Source organism: Lissotriton vulgaris, chromosome 2_1, assembly GCF_964263255.1.
Source record: "Lissotriton vulgaris chromosome 2_1, aLisVul1.2, whole genome shotgun sequence".
Taxonomy (NCBI): domain Eukaryota; kingdom Metazoa; phylum Chordata; class Amphibia; order Caudata; family Salamandridae; genus Lissotriton; species Lissotriton vulgaris.
Window position 1 is genome coordinate 112487145 of NC_141687.1, and position 22655 is coordinate 112509799.

At 46.3% G+C, this 22655-nt stretch overlaps 1 protein-coding gene across 1 annotated transcript in view; it reads right to left on the reverse strand.

Annotated features, from left to right (window-relative positions):
* Positions 1-656: 656 nt before the first annotated feature.
* MED31 (mediator complex subunit 31) overlaps positions 657-22655 on the reverse strand; it is a 45069-nt gene continuing 23070 nt past the window's right edge. The window contains exons 2-4 of the mRNA XM_086954542.1: positions 20667-20741; positions 19661-19757; positions 657-2887 (exon numbers count right to left, since the gene is read on the reverse strand). Of these exons, the coding sequence (XP_086810668.1) occupies positions 2692-2887; positions 19661-19757; positions 20667-20741 (368 nt within the window). The 3' untranslated portion in view covers positions 657-2691. The remainder of the gene's footprint in view (positions 2888-19660; positions 19758-20666; positions 20742-22655) is intronic.

A 22655-nucleotide genomic window follows, 5' to 3' on the forward strand; every position in this document is an offset into this window, starting at 1 on the left:
TCTTGGGTCAGCTCGTGCTCTGCCACTAGCGCCCTCCGAAAGTCGGAGAGCCAGGCAAGTGTTCAGGCACCAGTGCCGACTTCCATGACCTAGCCAGCCTACGTTTGGCAAGGCCGAGTGCTAGGTCTAGAAATTTGTTGATGTTTTTGCAGCCTGATTGCGCTTCATTATGCCTAACGTGAAGCGAGGAACCTGTGCCGTAATTGTTGTGTCTGTGGCCTCAGATAGTGAGACAGCTACCTCATTCCAGTATGCCATTAGTTGGGGGCATGTCCATACGATATGAATGAACATGTCTTCAATTACAGGATGTGAAGTTAATGTTTTTCAGGCAGCCACAGAGCAGTTTTAACTTGCATTTTAACGTGGATGTTTTTATCTGTATTTTATTCCTGTTCTTTTATGGGTTTTTTAAAGAAACCGAATAAAGATTGTTGACTGACTGACTGACATACTATAGCCTTTCCTTTCACACTCCCTCTACCCTAGAAACATTGTCACATAATTCACTTTACTTTTCTTTCTCTGACTGCAAAGTGAGAGGCCTTTGTAAACACCAACCCCCATTTTACATAAAAAAGCAGTAATTTGTCAGAAGATAGAGCCTGACATTTTACCTCGGTCTTTGAAGCTCAGGAAATATGACAAGATAAATACAGAATTTAATGACATCTTTATTTATTGCTTGGTCTTTCGCAACCCACCAAAAGTCCAGTTGCAACCTACAATCTGTGAAACACTGTTCTAGCAATCAGTTCAACTCCTACGCACACAAACATCAAACAAAACACGTTAGACAAAGCTCCTAACAAACACTCAGCCCAGACTAGATGTGCCATGTTGTCTGGTATTAATTAGTGTCTAGCAATGGTGGCTGTCACCAGGAAAGCTCAACACAAAGAGTACATTAGAAAGACCATTGTACAAACAAATATCATAATCACATTGAACATATCCCGTTGGACACCATACACAAATCTAACAAATGCCTATGTAAAACACTCATGAACAGCATACACAGACAACCTCCCTCCGCCTGATAAGGGACAGATGCACCAACTTATACTAGCAGTGGTGTAGCCAATAGGTCTCACCTTTGGTACCTACTGGTTTCGCAAATGCCTTTTGGTGATGCTGAAGTGCATCAGTAAAAGAAAATAATGCTTTTAGCTGGTACGGTTCAGTATGGGCAAAAAAAAGTTGTGATAACATGGTCTTTGTAGGGAGCCACATCATTCTGTAGGTGTGCAAGTGCCATTACACATGCACACACCTACAGATTGATGCAGGTGCTACTTAGATCAGTCAATAAAATAAGAAATTATAAAAAGCAAAGATGCTTTTTTGCAGACGGCTGGCAGCAATTTGCTGCCTGGCCCTCATAATAAATATATATGTAAGAATATATTTAAACTAGGAGCAAAGGAGGTGGGGGAGCGGGTGGAGGGAGCATATAGGGGTAAGCATCAGGGAGTGGGAAACATGCGGGGGCACACAGAAAAAAGGCAGCGAATGGGAGAGCAGTCAAGGAAGACAGTAGCAGAGGCGTCAGTCAGATGCAGGAAGAAGTATACTGAAGAGGGAGCGAGCAGCAATGATAGAGAGAGCACATACATATACAATTTCCACACAGCACAGGTATGGGAATTTTAGGGGATTGTAGGGGTGAGAAGATACACAAAAGGGAGAGAGACAGAAAACACGTGCACGCTGTTGGAGTGCTTGACCAAAAAGAAAACAGTAGTTCCCTATAAGTGAGCAGTGGAAGTACACAAGTCAGTGAATCAAGAGGATGTGCTCTCGGGGAGGGACAAATGCAAGATGGACAAGGACAGCCATCCAATAAAAAGTAAGCAAATGAGTGACAATGAAGCCAACCAATGGACGCGGTCTAAGCTCCTGTAATTTCTAATGCCTACAAAATGTCTCTCTCAACCAAATATATTGTGCTGTTTGGTAAGCTTGTCCTAAAAATAAAATTACACATTGATAGACCTACGCCTCCTGAATAAAACAAACACAAAACAGAGAGATGCATCAAAGCAATATCCGTGGCATGTCATCAATAGCCAAATCAGAATCCGATGTGCAATGGAAACCGCTGAACTGCTGGAAAGTTACTCCTAGACTATAGAAAGTACTACTAGACCACACATACTAGTGAAAGGGCCATAAAAATACCAACATACATTTTAATAAAGTCTATTACATGCAGAAGGAATCCATTTTATGGTCTGCATTGTATACTCGGTGAATGGCATTAGAAATATTATCAATGCAGCACCGTGATGGGTAGCTTTAGGGAGGGAAGTAAAACTAAAAGACATCTAGCGCATAACACCGGAGCACTGACCCTCCGTTCCACTCCCCAAATTCATGTGGGTCTGACTGTTATCCCTGTTCACAGCAGCATCCCAAGAGAAATTGGAAGGACAGACACTGATAAGCAAAGAATTGTATTATGTTTGTACAAAAAGCGGCTACTTTCCCGCCTTTTAGGACATTCTCTGTATATACAATGTACATCACATTATTAACATAAGTTCTTCAACTCAATATGCAACAAGACATTTGTCTTCTCAATCTCATCATGCATAATCGAATGATCTATTTGCTTCAAAGGTCAGCGTCAGTTTCATTCACTCCCACGTCCAACATGATTTAACTGAGGCACTTTGGGCAGCTCAGCACTCATTTGCTAGAAGTGTTATTCTGCTGCTGCTGCTGTTCTGCCAGGGCCTGCTGCAGGCGCATTCTCTTCCGGGAGTAATGTTGCCAGTGAAGGATCTGCTGCTCGTCAATGAATTTGGCGCACTGGGCATTGACAAGCTCTTTCCGGAAGTGTTCGTACTGAAGGAGTTCCAGCATGTGCAAACACTGAGGGTACCTTGAAAGAAGAACATAAAACATCGTTGTGAATTTTAAAAAGTGGCAGCAGTGTTTCAAAGGTGTACCTTGAGGTATCTACAGACATTCTCCAGAAGGGCACAGTGGTAAAGGTACTATGTTGCCACGTGGTGTAAGAAGGGATTCTGGAATGTTTGGAGGTGGGGCAGCCCTTACAGTACTCTCGACAGTATGTGTAATTTAAAAAAAAAACGCACACTGCTGCACAAGTCACACCCTTAAAGACAGTTGGATTAATAGAGTTGTCCGCATTATTTAACAGTGGCTGCAGTCTGCGTATTCGTGTTCACATTTCCACCATCTTTGGTAGAGAAAAAGGGAAGGCCCAAACGGGGTCAACGCATAATAAAAGGGCCACAGTTTGTACTGGATTAACAGCTCATGGAGAAAGGGGCATTAGGATGCATGTAAACTTAGGAAAACTATTCATTAGAGGGAAATTCAAAACAGCTTCACTTTTAAAATGAGATTACTTAAAAAAGATTATTATTCTCAATAACTATATTAGTTACCATAACGTCTTACTTTGCAAACAAACAAAACAAGCATTTACAATGCAACGGTTTCGCCTTTGGAAAAGTTAGAGCTATTGGCATTGTAAATGACAAAAATTTTATTTATGTGTTGGTTTTAAAAACAGATAAATAAATGGCATTGTCATTTACATTGCCAATAGCTTAATCTCTCGCAAATGTGAGACCTATTGTACCGGACAGGACATAAAAATACAGCCCAGCAGACTCCCTTTGTTAGATGTTTTCGTTGTGCTGGAATTTGACTGTTATCCAAAAGAGAGTCAATCTCACACTTTTCACAAATTAAAAACGGCAATAAACATCCCTTACTGTAATGACTCCTGCCGGGACCCGTGGCCTGAGATTAGGAGCCGGAGGAGCCTGGCAACAATATCCAGCATTAATCCCTCGACGTCAGCGCCTCCGCCTGATCCTCAAGTGCGAGGCACATCTGGAAAGAAGAATCTCGGGCCATCTGCAGCTCTAATGGAACTTTTGGACCACAAATCTCCACTTAGCATTATGTACCCCTGACTGCTGCACGCGTGCTTCGAAATCACACACACATTGCTCTGTCTGCTCATCTGCTCGCTTACAGATACTTACATACCACAGTTTAAGTTAAAATACACTAGTCAGGAATGTTCAGAATTACATATACTGAGCAGAAGGACATAGGAGAACCGCGCCTCCTCATCCCCCCCAACATTAATTCTAGAAAATAATGTGAAATGCATTAAAGAGAACTGGACACTTGAGCATGCGAAGTTCACATACACGCCTTCCAAATGCCAACATTTGGCGTGACACCGTCAGGAAGTGCTTCCTTTCACTGAACTCAAACTGCATTCTGGGAGTTGTAGTTTCTTCCGCTAATACAAGAATTTAAGCACTCCTGAAGGTGTCGTACATGATTGGCCCGCTGGCATCTTTGCGCCCCCCCATACACACGACCCATTCACACACCAGAACACCCCAATCCTGCGACCCCAGAGACTCTGAGATCGGTGGAACAGTCAAAGCAAGACCTAGAACGGTTCTAGCTCAGAACCCTAGCAAGGCCTGGCACGCATCCTTCAGTGGAAGGTCAAACATTTACACAGGAGGATCCTTCGCTGAGGCAAAGCGCCATGACTCGGCCCAACACAGGACTGGCGCTAGGAGGTCCTGCCAGACAACAGTAACTGGAAGCAGGGAGCATGCAGGCGAGGAGCATACCGAAAGCAAATTAACAAAGATTTACAAAGTAAAGCCAAACAAAATGTCTGTCTTCCCTGTTATTTTGACATATGCACTTAATACAATTTTCCAAAACATACTAAGTGTTCAAACCAATTCGATTGGCAGCTTCACAGGTGCGCATGGTCCGGAAGGCGACCAGCTACATAATGCAATAAGCTTCCATTCCTACGGCGGTTTGGCGCTATGCACATGTGACTACCGGGCATAGCCTTCTACCCTTTCCGCGCTGGACATCTATTGCCATTTAGCTAAAAAGTAAAGACATGAAAGGAGCGAGCCCAGTGGTGTAGCTTCCATTGGTGCGGCAGGTGCAGTGGCACCGGGGCCCAGAGGGCTGAGAGGCCCACTGATCCCTTATTATTGCTGTATTCAACAGAGGGCCCATTACACACTGGCTAAGCCTCTGAGCCACTCTATGTAACCTAACCACGCCTACCCCTGGATAGTGAATGAATGCGCTGTTGGCTGTACTATATAAGTGGTTGGAATTCATGGCTCGTGCTGTTCTGCAGACATCACATTAGCTCCTGCGTCACGGGGTGGGAGGGTCTGCGACAGAGACAATCCACGGATGCAGCCTCCTACCCTGGGGCAGGAAGCCTGACCAGCCCCAAGCCCTGGGGCAGGAATTTTTATTTATTTATTTACAGGCTTGTATCGCGCTGGCTTCGACTCCCGAAGGAGTATCTCCGCGCCTTTGACTTCTGCCATATTGAATTCAGGGGAACGCTGACTGTCTAATAACTGAACAAGAATGTTTTCAACATTTTCCTGAAAGGGAGGTGATCTGTACATAGCCTAAGAGTGTTAGGAAGACTGTTCCAGAGGGACGGACCTGCTATTGAGAGGGCTTTGCTACCCTGTCTGGCCTTCTTAGCTCTAGGTACATATAGAAGGCCTTGTGCGCTCGACCTAAGTGACCAGGAGGGTTTATAGGGGATACATTTAGTTGACAAATATGCAGGTCCCATTCCGTTGAGATTTTTATGTATGGTACAGCATACCTTGAATTTGGCCCTCTGTCTGACCGATAGCCAGTGGAGTTTTGTCAGTAAGGGCTTTGAAGGTGTACGGGGAGGAACATTCAAGACCAGGTGGGCAGCCATATTCTGGACCACCTGCAGTCTTGTCATGACTCCCTCGTTGGCAGATAGCAGCAAGCCGTTACAGTTGTCTAGACGACTCATGACTAAAGCTTGTACCAGCATCCTCCTGCTGGCATCTGGTAGGAGGGGGAAGATTTTACGCAGCATGCCGATTATATGGAAGCAGGATCCCACCACCTGGTTGGCATGTTGTTTGAGGGTAAGTCTTGGTCTAATCGGACCCCCAGATTCTTGAAAGTTAGTTTAGGCTCCGGTACTGGGCCAAGATCTTGTGGCCACCAGTCCGGAGTCCAAAGTCGTTTTACCTCACCAAACAACAGGACTTCCGTCTTTCCAACATTGCATTGCAAATAGTTGGAGGACATCCAGTATGCCACTGCTTTCATGCCCAGGGAGAAGGAGTTCCTAACCTCGGGAGTAAAGGTCTTAAAAGGAAAGAGGAGTTGAGTATCATCCGCATAGGATATTGGAACGAATCCATATGCTCTCAAGATGTTAGCCAGGGGTGCCACATATATGTTGAAAAGAGTTGGGCTCAAACATGAGCCCTGTGGCAACCCCTTGGAGATTTCAACCTCCTCTGACCGAAAACTACCCATGGTTACTTGCTGGGTCCGATTGGTTAGAAAGCTTCTCAACCATGCAAGGGCCTCGTGTTTCAGGCCGATGTTATGTAGCCTGGCCATGAGGATAGAGAGTGATACAGTGCCAAACGCCGCAGACAGATCTAGTAGTACCAGGATAACGGAGAAGCCCCTATCCTGGTACATATGCAGATCGTCTGCGACTGACATTAGGGCGGTCTCCGTACTATGTTTGGGCCTAAAGCCGGATTGTGAGAGGTCCAACACCCAGGAAGGGGAGTAAAGATATCGGTCTGAGATTACTAAGCTCGTTCCAGGGGATAGTGGTATTTTTCCTAAGCGGTTTAACCAGTGCCTTTTTCCATCCACGTTGTACTTGCCCGGTGATTAGCGAGAGGTTTATTAGTCTCTGGATGGTGGGTCCCAGATCCATAGCTAGAGTGGGCATAACACGTGCGGGGATAATATCCGTGGGGCAATCACTCTTTATTTGGGACGTGAGTGCCAATATTTCCTCAATCTGAATAGGGGAAAATGCAGAGAAGGAGTTCTCAAGAAGAAGTGGTATATCAAAGTTTAGGGTAGAGTCGTTGTCATTTTTACAGGTAGAATTAGAGTGTAGGATTTTATCGTAAATGGGGTCGATTTTTTGAGTAAAGAAGTGGGAGATATCGTCACATAATTGCTGTGAGGCCACTTCTGGACTTTCACAGGCTATAGGCTTAGTGAAAGTCAGTAGAATCTGATATAGTGTCTTGGAGTTGTTGCCGGCCGCCAATAGCTGTGAAGCTATGTGGTTTTTCCGTGCTAAGTGAATGTCTTTATGGTATGCTCTCAGAGATTTTTTGTATAATTGTTTGTCGCTATCTAGGCGTGAAGCCCTCCATTTCTTTTCTAATTTTCGTGTGGCTTGTTTAAATAGTCTTAGGTTTTCCGAAAACCAAATCTCCTGTTTGGGTGCGGGTTTGGGTTTGAAAGTTTTTAACGGAATGATCCCATCTATGGTTTTAGGTAGCGTCTCTTCATATTCATATAGGGCCTTATCAATATTCTCGCTCCCAATAGTTTTGGGCGTTACAAATATTTTATGAAAATTTTCTTGGGTTAATCTGTGCCAGGGTCTTCTTTTACTGGGTAGGACGGGGTGTTTCTGGTCATGTAAAGTAGGAGGGGGGGTCAAAAATTCTAAAACATAATGGTCTGTCCATTCTACTTGGTAGGGGGAGGGAACATTTAATTTGTAAGGAATTCGTAAAAATTAGGTCTAACGTGTGTCCTGCCTTGTGGGTGGGCTCGTTATTGACCTGCCTTAATCCCAGTGAGTTAAGGTCTGCGATAAAAGTCTTCGTCTCGGAGCTATTTTCTAGCTCACTGTGGATGTTAAAATCACCTAGTAGGAGAAAATCTGAGTTTTCATATATATGAGGTGCCAATGCTTCCACCAGTTCTACAGATATGTTGGAGCATGGACCAGGGGGGCGGTATATTAACGCTCCCTTTCTGCTTGTTTTAGTTGAAAATTGAAGATTAAAAATCATAAGTTCTAGTTCAGGGGTGCACATCTCATCCAGTATTTTAACATTGATTTCCTGCTTATGTACTATCGCTATCCCACCTCCGATTTTCATGGGGCGATCCACCCTAGCATTCTTGTAGCCTGTTGGAATTCCCAATGTTATGGCGGGAATTAGGTGGGGTTTAAGCCGGGTTCCTTTAAGAAGCATAGGTCCGGTTCCTCACTAGAGATCAGATCCCATACTTCGACGGCGTGTTTGGACAGTGACCTAATGTTACAAAGCAGGTTTTTATTGTTAAGGAGGTTTTTAATAGTGGTCTTATTCGTAGTAACGGTAGAATCATAAGGTAGAGTACTTTTTCCAGGTGGGCAGTTTTAAGGACAAAGTTTGGAGATGTGTCTCGGACCCGTGAGAGCTTCAAATTGAGTTTTGCAATACCGACAGGTAAATGGACCCTCTGTACTGTCCTCCACCCTATTAGGGCACTCCCTTGATGAATGGTACAAGATATTCAGTAGTACCTGTGATGTGTACGTTAGTCGAGGGACCGGTAATATCGCCATAGCTTCCGGCTCCTGGCCACGTCCTGTCGCGGACGGGCGCAGACGGGCAGGTCTTTGGCTGGTCTTCGGCGCTGGCTACGGCGCCCCCACTGCGCGCTACCGCTTCGCGCTAGGGCCGACGAGGGCTATATAGCCCTGTCAAGTGGAGAGCTGGAGCGCTACCCGCTCGCCTCCCTGGGCGTGTCTTGCTCTTGTCTGCCCCGCCCTCCGCTCAACGGTATAGGTTACCGAGTCGGACCGGGTCGGGCAGACTTGAATAATGATCAAGACGCGGTAGCGGGACCGCCCAGGATACCTTCTGATACCTTCTGAGCCCCTCTAAGCCCTGTTAGGCGCTGGTACCTCAGTAAGTTACACAACGTATGTTTAAAAATTCTCAGATCAATTTTAAAACATTCTATCCGGGTAGGTGCAGGGTATTTAAAATTCGACAATCAATTTAAAAAACGGCGAGTGCGGGGTAAACACAGTGACAGTTCAGTTATTCATTCAATGTCAGTCACTCTGCAGCAGCGTTACCGCTTCAACAATGAGGTAGGCGCCAAGCGGGGTCGGGAGATGCTGCCACCGTCGTCCCTTACCGCAAGATTACACTGCCTCCTCGTTGCCTATATAGCCCTGTCAAGTGGAGAGCTGGAGCGCTAACCGCTCGTCTCCCTGGGCGTGTCTTGCTCTTGTCTGCCCCGCCCTCCGCTCAACGGTATACGTTCCCGAGTCGGACCGGGGCGGGCAGACTTGAATAATGAGCAAGACGCGGTAGCGAGACCGCCAAGGATACCTTCTGATACCTTCTGAGCCTCTCTAAGCCCTGTTAGGCGCTGGTACCTCAGTAAGTTGCACAACGTATGTTTAAAAATGCTCAGATCAATTTTAAAACATTCTATCCGGGTAGGTGCAGGGTATTTAAAATTCGACAATCAATTTTAAAAACGGCGAGTGCGGGGTAAACACAGTGACAGTTCAGTTATTCATTCAATGTCAGTCACTCTGCAGCAGCGTTACCGCTTCAACAATGAGGTAGGCGCCAAGCGGGGTCGGGAGATGCTGCCACCGTCGTCCCTTACCGAAGTACCAAACAATGGCCCCTCTGCCCCCTGAAACGCTGATGCATCAGTCTTCCGTGGCCATCAACACACGCTTATTCAGCCTCACGAGCAGGGCCATAAGTGTCTGGCAATAGTTAATGTGTTAAATCAAGGGCAAACTAAACTACACTGCTACAAACCCGTTTAAAATATCTTGTCTCAACCGTGTATTCATTTAATGGGCACAGGCTTTTTGCTTGAGATGTCGAGGCAAAATAGGCTGATGTTCAGCGTGCGTGTTTTTGGGCAAAATGGTGTAGTTCTCTGCATTTGTGTTGTCCTTTTTGTAAGTCGATTCAGAAAAGGGGGTGGTGATGAACAGAGTGTCTGAATTAAGCAGACCACTCTTACCCAGTCCAAAGATCAGGGCTTGATCCATCACCGTTATTTATCTCACTGCACCATCCCAGCTCAGAACCTGGCTATATGCAAATCAGTCTGTCCCTGGCCCAGTGCATCATGGGAACAGGGCAGACTAAACTACCAAGCCAATTCTTCACCAGAAAGGAGACAAGCTACCGGGGACCGGTTTCTGGCATTTCAGCCTTCTTCGGCCCGGCTTGCTTGAATCCTGATGGTGCAGTGAGAAAGGGACTCATGTCTGAGTATACCCTGCCACACCTATAGTGGCCAAAAACGTTTCAGAAAAGGGGGTGGTGATGAACAGAGTGTCTGAATTAAGCAGACCACTCTTACCCAGTCCAAAGATCAGGGCTTGATCCATCACCTTTATTTATCTCACTGCACCATCCCAGCTCAGAACCTGGCTATATGCAAATCAGTCTGTCCCTGGCCCAGTGCATCATGGGAACAGGGCAGACTAAACTACCAAGCCAATTCTTCACCAGAAAGGAGACAAGCTACCGGGGACCGGTTTCTGGCATTTCAGCCTTCTTCGGCCCGGCTTGCTTGAATCCTGATGGTGCAGTGAGCTAAAAAATGGTGATGGATCAAGCCCTTATCTTTGGACTGGGTAAGAGTGGTCTGCTTAATTCAGACACTCTGTTCATCACCACCCCCTTTTCTGAATCATTTTTGTCCACCATAAGCGTGGAAGGGTATACTCAGATGTGAGTCCCTAGCTCATTGCACCATCAGGATTCAAGCAAGCCGGGCCGAAGAAGGCTGAAATGCCAGAAACCGGTCCCCGGTAGCTTGTTTCCTTCCCAGTATAGGAATTGGCTTGGTAGTTTGGTCTGCCCTGTTCCCATGATGCACTGGGCCAGGGTCAGACTAATTTGCATATAGCCAAGTTCTGAGCTGGGATGGTGCAGTGAGCTAAAAAACGGTGATGGATCAAGCCCTGATCTTTGGACTGGGTAAGAGTGGTCTGCTTAATTCAGACACTCTGTTCATCACCACCCGCTTTTCTGAATCCTTTTTGTAAGTCAGCGCTACATACAAGAGAATACGCTTGCACGCTGTTAGAGCTGCGTGCTGCTATCAATCCCATCGAGAGGACAGACGGCGGCTTTGTTTTAACTATCAGCACAAAGAGAGGGAAGCCAGACAGTTGTTTAAATGTCATTCAGGGCTGTGTGTTTGATGTATCAGGAATGCATAAGAGTGAGGGATTACAGAAGAAACATGGCAACCAGCCCACACCTAATAGCAGTCTAAAGGCAATTTGGTGAAATGAATTAACATGCTAATTGCCAGGGGGGGAGGGTGCGGAGGCATATTCTGCTTAGGTGGGAGAAGCCCGCTTCTATAAAAATAGAAAAAAGTGTGGAAAAGAACTTAGGGCGCGTGAGCGCGTGATTTGGGTCATGTTCTCATAGCACAATGGGTGATTATATCACTAACAGTGCTCCTACTCTGGCTTTAAAGCGGAGTCGTGAGCCTTCACGTGTACTAAGGACGATAGCTGTTTTTTTTTCTGTTCATCGTCAAGCTACTGCAACATTTTGCAGCCTTCAGACACATTCAGCACCAGGGTGCACTTCTTGCCTGCGCACTGTGGCGAGTGACGCTGCGCGGCGCTACAGTTTAGGAGAGTCGAGTCGAGTCACATGTTATACACATTTATCCGTGGAGAGAGCTCCCAGCTTCAGTTAACAGCTCGCCTGAATCAGGGTAATCGGCTACGGCAGCGACAGAGGCGCAAACATGCTTCTGAGGAACTTGTGCAAATATTATGACAAAAGCCACGTCTGCCAACTGTTTGGACCAACTAGCAGCGAGTGAAGGCAGCTTCGGAAAGCTGCTGCAGTGCGAGCAAAAAACCAGGAAGTTCACGGATGCCACACAGGAGCTGCTTTCCGAGGACGCGGGCGCTGCAGATGGCCCGATATATGTGTCTGTGATTGTTTGATGTCTTTCACAGATGACGGTGTGTGTGAGGGGCAGTCACTTTAAAGTGGCGCTATCTTTAGACAGTGGCAGTATTCCCAAAAGGGGTGTGAACGTTGCACAAGTATCATTAAACAAGCATTTACAAGTGGGGCCGGTACGTAACGTGTAGGAAAATTAAAAAACTTACCTCCGGGAGTCGGCTCGGAGTAGGGAGCGGGTCGGGTCTGGTCCTCACAGGGAGAGCCGTCCGGCTGGTGTGACGTAGGATGCCGAAGAAAAAAAAAAAACCCGCCCACCGCCGCATGACGTGGCCAAAAAGAGAAAAATTCTACGGAACGCCCACGAATCGCCTCAGACAATGACGGACATATCTCTGTTCCAATGGCTAGCCTCCATTTATGGAGCTAGCCAATGGAACAGAGAGGCGGGACAAAGCCCCATACTGGTAAACAAAAGTTTTCGCCTGCGCGAATGCTGCTGCGCAGCGTATCGCCAGGCAAAACCTAAAAATACCTAGACGAAAGTGGCACATCCTCAAAAAAGGAGTCAAAAAGTCACTTCTAATGATCAATACCAAGGATATAGAATACAGCGTCCCAATCCGTAAACAAATGATGGCTTTGTGCGGCATTGAAGAAAACCTATTGCTAAGCTCCGGCTTACATATGAGAGATAACGAGCCTAGTAGATAATGTGAGAGAAATCCAGTTTTGCAGAGCGTCCCAAATCAGAGGATTGCGGCACCTGCTAGGCTGAGGTGAAACCAAATATTCAGCAAAAATGATAGGTGGCAGTGTAAGAATAAAAACATTCAGTGTGCCTAATAGAACGTGCTCAAGGAAATACAAGAGCTCCTGTTGGAAACCTCATATGTGTAAAAGGAGAAACAAAACGACCCTCGATTAATCTTCGTTTTTACACCATTCCAGCAGGGTTCTCCATTTTCAGTCAAATCCAGGTTCTAGAACACTAATTAAGCAGGGAGACCGTGCTTAGCTGCCCAAATGTGTAGCAAACATACTGAGAGTCTCACACCCCCCAAATAAACCGCAAGCTAGCTAAGGCCATACCATATTAGTACTCGTTACCCCTGAACCCCAAGCCGACTCAGCCTGTGGTTGCTTGGTTTCCCCAAGTCGTAGCCTTCTACCTGCGCCTCCACAGGAGCAGGCCATCTAGACTATAATACCCAAACAAGCTGTTGTTGAAATTCTGTTTGTGATCCAGATAGATGCACACCCAAGAGCCTGTTGCGGGTCCTCTGAAGCACTTGTCTCATTTAAATCTCACCAGGCACTTGGTAGAGTAAAGTTGAGATGACCAAGACCAAAGAGTTCATACTTCCATAGAGCACAGCGTGCTAGGGAGTATCCCCAACATCAAATTTACTACCTGCAACACAACATTTCTATCCTTCTAACAAAAGCTGCACTGATATTTACATCAGCCCGGGCTGCAACACGGTTCAGTTTTCCTTTACGTACAGAATTTAAATATCTAGGCATCACTATAGTCAGAGAATTGGACAAGATTGCCCCTTTAAACCTGGGGAAAGTTACTAAGGAGTTAGACAGTCTGTTCGCAAGATGGAAGAATCTCCCCCTAACCATATCCGGCAAGGTAAACTTGGTCAAGATGACTATTCTGCCCAAACTGACCTATATTTTTAATGTCGTCCCTCTGGCATTCCCCCTGCAAGGTATTAAGAAAATACAGAGTAAGATCAGGAGTTTTGTATGGGGAGACAAAGAAGTGAGACTGTTATGGAAGAAACTAAGGTGGTGGCTGGTCAAGGGCGGGCTAGCTCTTCCTGACATCAGCTGGTATTTGGTAGCATTCCAATTTAAATCTATTCGGATGCTTCTGGCAAAACGGCAGGCTCAGCGTGGGGAGCACTGCTTGGAGAGCTGGTTAAGAATGAGGGGGGCGATTGTACAGAAGGGTTTCTCTATAAATTTGGGTCATTGAAATTTTTTTTTTAAGTACACTTGAAGGTCCTAAGAAATGCATTTGAAATCTGGCTTAAAGTAAGGAACAGGTGCGGGCTAAGTTACTATTCAGATCATGCTCATGTCTGGGATTCCCCGGGGACCCCTCTCTGTCGTAAAGATGGGTTGGCAGTACCTATTAGGAGAGCAGGAGTCTCTATTTGGTCAGATCTGGGGGATACGAATGCTATACATCCTTGGGAGGCATTAAGAGCTAGGATAGCCCCTATATCCAAGTTAAAGTTTTTGCAATTAAAATCTCGGTTTGAGGCAGAGTGCGGGGGGATAAGGGGTGACTGGGACAGAGCTTTTTTTTTATCACCACAACCATTGAAGAAAGAAGTTTCAATTTGGTATAGAAAACTGGTAGAGGCAGATGACCAGAATATTCCAACACAGGCCTCTGCATGGAATCAATCTCCATTTGAGTCTACAATAGGGGACCTCTTGGAACCTTCTATAAAACTTCTTTATAAATTCACAAAATCAGCCAGCTTAAAGAAGAACCACTTCTTTGTCACCAATAGAATATATTATACTCCAGCAAAAATCGCGAAATTTGCCCCAAGTGCCATAGATGTCACGACAGGCAGACGACATCCATGTTTTTTATGAGTGTCCCGCACTGGACTTGTTTTGGAAAGTGATTGGGAATTTTCTTTGCCAGATTTTCGATTTGAATATAGTGGTAAATGGATCTTTGGTCTTTTTCACCGACGACGGCATTTCAACAAAGGACCTGGCAGCAGGGGAGAAAGTACTATTACTAGGTCTTATTTTGTTGGCATGTAGAGAAATCTGTGCAAAGTGGAAAGAACCAAGCCCGCCAAGAACGGCAGAATGGCTCAAATCAGCACTGGCCATGGCCCGCCTCCACCTTGCTGGTCCCAGCAGCACTCTGACTAATCTTTGGCAACCCCTCATTAACATGGGCCAAGATCTAAGGCTGCTTAGGTAATTAACAACACAGGCACCCGGTCCTATAATTACACCTTAGCTCCAATGAAAGGAGTTGGTCGGGAGACCTAAGCAATTGCAGTTGTCCGGAGGGAGCCCAGAGACAACGGCTGTAACACTCTGCTATATGCTTATAGGGGAGATGATGATAAAAAAAAAACCAAAAAACAATGGTCTCAGCAATATTAAAGGTAGAGCTATTGGCATTGCTCATGAATTGTTTTCATTTTTTTTTAACTTAAATAAATGGTATGGTTATTTACAATGGCAATGGTGGGAGCCTGCTTCGGGATTCTGAAGAAGCTGAGAAAGGTCCTGGACTTACTCCCGCTTGAAGCACGTCAAACCCTGGTTCATGCCCTGGTGACAGCTAGGGCGGACTATGGGAACCTGCTGTACCTGGGGGCTCCAGAAAAAAGCATGGCCCGGCTGCAAGTGCTGCAGAATGCGGCAGCGCGTCTGATTCTCAGACTGCCTAAAAGGGCGCCTTCTAAGGCGGCCCTCCAGCAGCTACACTGGCTCCCGGTGAGGAGAAGAGTGGAGTATAAAGCCCTCTGCACCTGTCATCGCATTTTGAATGGCAGGGCACCCGCCCCTCTGACGAATTTGATCAAAGCGTACATACCAACACGGGCGCTTAGATCAACAGGGGGTGGCCTACTGAGGACTCCAAGAATTAAGAAGGCCCGCATGGGAGGCAGGTCTTTCAGTTACTTGGCGGCAACCAACTGGAACAAACTGCCAACGGACCTGCGTTTGGAACCAGATGAGGCTAGATTCCGGGCAAAACTAAAAACGTATCTTTACAGTAAATAATGGCCCGCGTAGTTTTTGTGTTCCCTGTCATCTGCCTATTCCCACTTTTCAGCGCGTGGACACGCCGGTGTGCGTAATCGCAGCGCTCAACAAATGTCCCAACAATAATAATTATAATAATAATAATAATAGGTGAGCATTAGAGAGTAGTAGAGAGTATTCGCGGACACAAAGCCACACACACACACACACACACACACACACAGACAGACACAGCCACGCGCACACACACACACACAGAGCCACGAACACACATAGGCAGAGCCACGCACACACACAGGCAGAGCCACGCACACACACAGGCAGAGAGCCACGCACACACACAGGCAGAGAGCCACGCACACACACAGGCAGAGAGCCACGCACACACACAGGCAGAGAGCCACGCACACACACAGACAGAGAGCCACGCACACACACAGACAGAGAGCCACGCACACACACACAGAGCAACACACAGAGCCACGCACACAGACAGAGCCACGCACACACACAGACAGAGCCACGCACACACACAGACAGAGCCACGCACACACACAGACAGAGCCACGCACACACACAGACAGAGCCACGCACACACACAGACAGAGCCACGCACACACACAGACAGAGCCACGCACACACACAGACAGAGCCACGAACACACACAGACAGAGCCACGCACACCGGGATGACAAGCAGGAAACAGAGGCAGAGAAAATCGGGGTGACAAGCAAGGAACAGAGGCACAGAAAACCGGGGGAACAGAGGCACAGAAAATCCGGGATGACAAGCAGGGAACAGAGTCACAGATTGCATAATGAAACATTTTCCTAAGAAGGTGAAAACAAGCTGATGAGCAATTCAATAAAATGTTTGCTCAACTAACGTCGGTTATGTCCTAAAAGACAATTCAGGGAAGGCAATTTCAGTTCACTGGTTTTGAACAGATAATGTATTTTCAGGATAGGACAGAGTGCTTAACGTACTTCTATTTAACTGCATCACTTTAGGTAAATAGCATACTTACGTTTTGTATGTCCTCTGTACCTTCATCACAAGTGTTTCGTTTTAGAAGGGGAGCACCCCTTTTGCTACACATGGCAACTTCACTTTCGTTGCGGTCAGCTTTGCACGTACCTATACAGGGTATTATTTATTTATCTCGATTAAGACGCTTATTTACAATTTTACACTAGATCAGAAATGGTGGATCTTTCTTGCTCGCGCAGCCGGGTCAGTTTATTGACACCCCATTACTCCGGCTTCAGAATACAAATTGTAGAGACGGAGCACGCTGCCTTGGGTACTAAACTAACGGCCATGTTGGGACACATAAATCGTTTCCACCCTATTAAAGGCGAAATAAAAAAAAGCGTTGGTCGCAAGGAAGAATGAGGAAATTCTGGATAAAAGTCACAAAAAAAAACAACTTTCAGCAAGCGACATTTTACAACGTTGTAACTTTATTAAATGCATTGCTAATTAATTATTAAATACTTTGCAGGATAACAACTGTGTTCCTGTTGTACTAACGCCCCAGCCCTGCACATTCTTCTCCTGTTATGCTTCTCTGTGAACAAGCTTACCTCAGAAACCAGCACTTAATAACGTAATAAATTACACACGCAGTTGCTGCAGTGAACTCACATCCCTCTTGTCGCGGCTCTCAGGATGACGCTACTGCCCCTCACGCCGGCGTCCAGTCACAGCCCGCGGCGGTGAACATGGGGGAGTTTCTTATGGTGTGACTCCTTGTGCCTCCAGCGGGGTTTACGGTGCCAGTGTTTCATTATGCTTCCATTCGGGTCCCAGTACAGCGCAGGCACCGCGCTCAGCAGCACCACAGGGAGAATTCCAATATTTTGTTCAGTCAGGACCTCGTAATTTATTACCAGCGTGAGCACTCAACACCAACCATCTTTCTCCGAGGCGAAGCAGAAATGCCTCGAAGAAAGCATAATCTTTTTCCGATTCGGGGGCGTGGTTTTTGTTCTCTCCTCTTCCCATTGGCTGGAAGGTAAAATTCCAGCCAATGGGAAGAGGAGAGAACGAAAACAAGAAAGAAGAGAAAAAACACGCCCCCGAATCTGGAAAAGACGGGGCTTGAACAGAGTGATGCCCCTCTCCTCCAATGGCTGGCCTCCATTTAGGAAGACAGCCAATGGAGAAGAGGGGCGGGTTCAAGCCCCCTACTAAGAAACATTAAACCTATCAATCAATCAAAGACATTTATAGAGCGCACTACTTACCCGTAGGGTCTCAAGGCGCTGGGGGGTGCCGTTACTGCTCGAACAGCCAGGTCTTCAGCTTCTTCCTGAAGGAGAGGTGGTCTTGGGTCAGGCGCAGGTCGGTCGGGAGGGAGTTCCAGGTCTTGGCGGCCAGGTAGGAGAAGGACCTTCCTCCTGTTGTCGCTCTTCGGATGCGGGGGACGGCGGCGAGGGCGTGGTTGGCTGATCGGAGGTGGCGTTTGGGAGCGTAGAAGTTGATTTGGTTGTTGAGGTAGCTCGGGCCTTGGTCGTGTAGGGCTTTGTGTGCGTGGGTGAGGAGGCGGAAGGTGATTCTTTTGTTGACGGGGAGCCAATGCAGGTCTCTCAGATGTCCGGAGATGTGGCTGGTTCGTGGGATGTCGAGGATGAGTCTGGCTGAGGCGTTCTGGATCCGCTGGAGTCTCTTCTGGAGCTTGGCGGTGGTACCGGCGTAGAGGGCGTTGCCGTAGTCCAGTCGGCTGGTGACGAGGGCCTGGGTGACGGTCTTCCTGGTCTCGGTGGGGATCCACCAGAAGATCTTCCGTAGCATGCGTAGGATGTTGAAGCATGACGAGGAGACGGCGTTGACTTGTCTGGTCATGGAGAGGGAGGAGTCCAGGATGAAGCCCAGGTTGCGTGCGTGGTCCGTTGGTTTGGGTGCGGTGCCCAGGGCGGGGGGCCACCAGGAGTCGTCCCAGGCGGAGGGCGAGGAGCCCAGGATGAGGACTACCGTCTTGTCCGAGTTCAGCTTCAGGTGGCTGGTCGACATCCACTCGGCTACCTCTTTCATTCCTTCGTGAAGGTTGGCTCTGGCGGCGGCGGGGTCGTTGGTCAGGGAGAGGATCAGCTGGGTGTCGTCGGCGTAGGAGATTATGTTGAGGTTGTGTTGGCGTGCGATGGCCGCGAGGGGGCTCGTGTAGACGTTGAAGAGGGTGGGGCTCAGCGAGGATCCTTGAGGGACGCCGCAGATGACTTCGGTGGCCTCTGTTTTGTACGGTGGTAGGCGGACTCTCTGTGTTCTTCCGTCGAGGAAGGAGATGATCCATTCCAGTGCCTTCTCCTGGATTCCGACGTTGCTGAGGCGCTGCACTAGGGTGCGGTGGCAGACAGTGTCGAATGCCGCGGAGAGGTCTAGGAGGATGAGGGCTGCTGTGTCTCCGTTGTCCATCAGGGCTCGGATGTCGTCGGTGGCGGCGATGAGGGCGGTCTCGGTGCTGTGGTTGGCTCGGAAGCCAGACTGTGAGGGGTCGAGGGAGTTCTGTCCACTGCTACACAGTGCGACGCAGTCCTCGACCTAAAAAACGACTCAGCCTGTGGTTCCTTGGTTTCCCCAAGTCGTAGCCTTCTACCTGCGCCTCCACAGGAGCAGGCAATCTAGACTATAATACCCAAACAAGCTGTTGTTGAAATTCTGTTTGTGATCCAGATAGATGCACACCCAAGAGACCGCAGCCTGTTGCGGGTCCTCTGAAGCACTTGTCCCATCATTTGTTTCCAACAAGCATCCTGGACCAAAGACAGATTGCTACTCATCATTTTTCTGTTTAAATCTCACCAGGCATTTGGAGTAAAGTTGAGATGACCAAGACCAAAGAGTTCATACTTCCATAGAGAACAGCGTGCTAGTGAGTATCCCCAATATCAAATTCACTACCTGCAACACCACATTTCTATCCTTCCAACAAAAGCTGCACGGATATTTACATCAGCCCGGGCTGCAACACAGTTCAGTTTTCCTTTAATTGGAACTTTTTATCATGCCTATCTGGACTCTGACATGGTCACGAGGCATTTAATTATAAAGCCCATCCCAGAAAGGTATCTTGCTTACTTTGAAACAATTTAAATATTACTTACTTGAGGTACTTGGCATATTCCGGCTCTTTCCAGTACAGCAGGTATTTCAGATAATTAACAAATGCCTTATCTTTGAAATAACCTCTTTGGGCCAGAACTAGGAAGAGAAAATGTAAAAATGTCAATTAAAAGGGTGCTACACAAAAAGTACTGATGAATAATGCTGGCAAAGGGAGACCATATGGAAAATAGCCCATGCGATTCATATGATTTTCAATTTCTTTAAACAAGGAACGGCAGCAAAGTTGACTTTTTCAGGAAATAAAGGAATATAGTGATGAAATTTGTAGTCTGTGTCCAGACCTGTCCCACCCACCCCTCTCCCACTCCCGCCATCTTTTGATTGAAAACGTTCACGGATGGCAATACTCATAGATATCAGTGGCCAGTAATAATGCTCAATCAGTCTCCAAGTACAATTTCACATGGTCAGGATTTTACTGGCAATAATAAAAAACAGAGTCAAAACTGATTTTTAGGCGCACAACTGTATTTTATAATCTTATAATTGTCTGATATAGCAGTAAGCGCTGGAGTACAGGCGTAGTATGATTTGTAGGGTCCAGTTCATATTGCAGATTAGAGAAAACAAGATGTGATGGGGAGGAAAGAATGCAATCAGGACAGCCATACACAGGGCTTTCATATTTAAATTACAAACAAGTCGAGTCACTGACAGATAAAGCAATTTGGCCAAAATCACAATTTTGGTAAGTACCATTAGAACAAATTGTTCCAAGTTTTAATATAAGCAGCTTACTCTTGAAACCATACCTCTCTAAAAAATGAACTGAAGTGACTTTCATATACACTTTCTAATCCTAAAAACTGGACTGCAGTGTATACAGAGTTTGTTGCAATCAACACTCGCACACAAGTCAAATTCGCATCGTGGTATGATTTAGCTACTCAATGTTATGTCCACTCCCTGTTTAAACAAAAATAAACGCATCCCGTTCGTACACGTGAAGAACGTTTAACTGGGGTTTGAAGTGCATATACTTACAGTTAAGATAATTTGGGTTCGCCAAACACTGAACAAATTCCAGCTCCAGCTGAAACCGGATTCGAGTTTGCTCATCTAAATAAAAGGAGAAAAGCGTCAAAGAGAGGCAGACAAGAAACGAAAGAGTGTTAAAAAATATCAGAGGCCATTCTGACAAACACCATAAAGCTCTAATCTAGAATCCAGAGAAGACAGAAGTTGAAGATGCCAACCCCGTTGGGCTTGGAACTGTTCTCTTACAGAAACACCAGCAAGAACATTCCAATCCCACTGAGTTTGTTAGCAGAGAACAAACGGACAGAGAAAAGACATACCAATTGTACGTAAGGCTCAGGCGAGCCAGTGAACCTACAATCACTTCTACATCTACCTCTTCAGAAGAAACTTCATGGTCATAACCGAACACAAGCTGCTTGCCCCACTATAGCATTAACCAAGGGAACTTTACAATTCTATCAACTCTGCATCAAGAAGTCGGCCTTCCAGCTCCAATACTACAACTTCAAGGTTAAATACAGGCATGGGGCTGCCAATCCTGTGGACTGCCTCTATAGACACAAAACTGGGAGCACCACAGAAGACCTTCACGGGACAGATGATATAGAACATTTTTGTCAGAAGACCTTCACCCAACAGATGATATGGAACATTTTTGTCAGAAGACCTTCACCCAACAGATGATATGGAAATATTGTATGGCCTGCCCCAAAACAATTTCAGCAGAAGAGACAGACCATACCACAAACATGCATGCAAGTGGCAAAAAGGTAATTACAAGAAGACCAACGGAAGACATTACTTCAGGGTCACAGCTCCCCAGAACACGTCTTCACAGAAGCGGTGTGCACAGAACCTAGGTTAATGGCGAGTGCCGACTGTGCAAGCGGCATGTTTTTCTATCACCACCACACCTGAGGATCTCACGACAGAGGAAGTTGCAATTTCGATGGAAATTGTATTTTTAAAGCAAGGGCTCACCCAGATACAATGAATAAGGAGCAATAAACTGTACAGATTTTTCTTGTGATGGGTTTTATTTTAATGTAAGTAGTTTAACCTTCAGTCCTCATCTTTTATGATTCAACTGTTATTGGCATAGCACAAACCTACCTGTGCATGTTACTTCTTGTGAACACTCTCCCACCACTGAGAAACAGTGAAGTCCGCTTGGACATCTTCCCATGAGCAACAATATTGCGCAGGGAATGCTGGGATAGAGGTAAGTATGCAGGTAGCGTGGGGTCACATAGCGACTATCTTTAGTGCATTACTGCATGAGAAACAGTAGTTGCTTAACATGAAAAAAACTTTCCTGCATTGTAATAGAAATATTACACTCTTCTCAGAGCTACACCCTAATAACTTCAGGACTATTTTCACGGAGCGCGGTTGAACTATCACTTCAAACAGTAAAAAACTTATTTCTAGAAGTTTACCACGTAATACCTTGTACATAGCAATTTTTTAGCACAAGGAAACCACAGACCCATCAGGTTTCATATACATTTGAGAATTCCTATGAATTTTAGAGAGCTGTTATTTTAGTTCATTGAGTTAACTTAAGGTGCTGTTAACATGTCTTAACCTCCATCATTTTTCAAAGACACTGGAGAACCACTTTTGCTATGGAAAATCTTTTTGATTCTTATTTAGTGGCGCTTGGTGGGGACAAATTTTCAACAGTAAGAAAACAAAGTGTACTGGCATTGAAGGCAGGACCATGTATTAAAGCCTGGAAGAAATATCCGTAGGTGGGGGTTGAAGGTGAATCTCCTGGCATTATGCAATGTCAGTATGGTCACCACTGCTGATCTCATGGGATATGTTCCCGTGCGGATAGTGCAGGCCTAAAAAAAAAAAAAAACACAAACACATTCAGAAACATGTGACCAGACCCCAGACCTGCAGGTCTACTGAACTAAAAAATGTACTTGTCCTAACTGCTTTTGGCCCACAAACTCACCGAGCCTCCTTTTCCTCCATTACGAA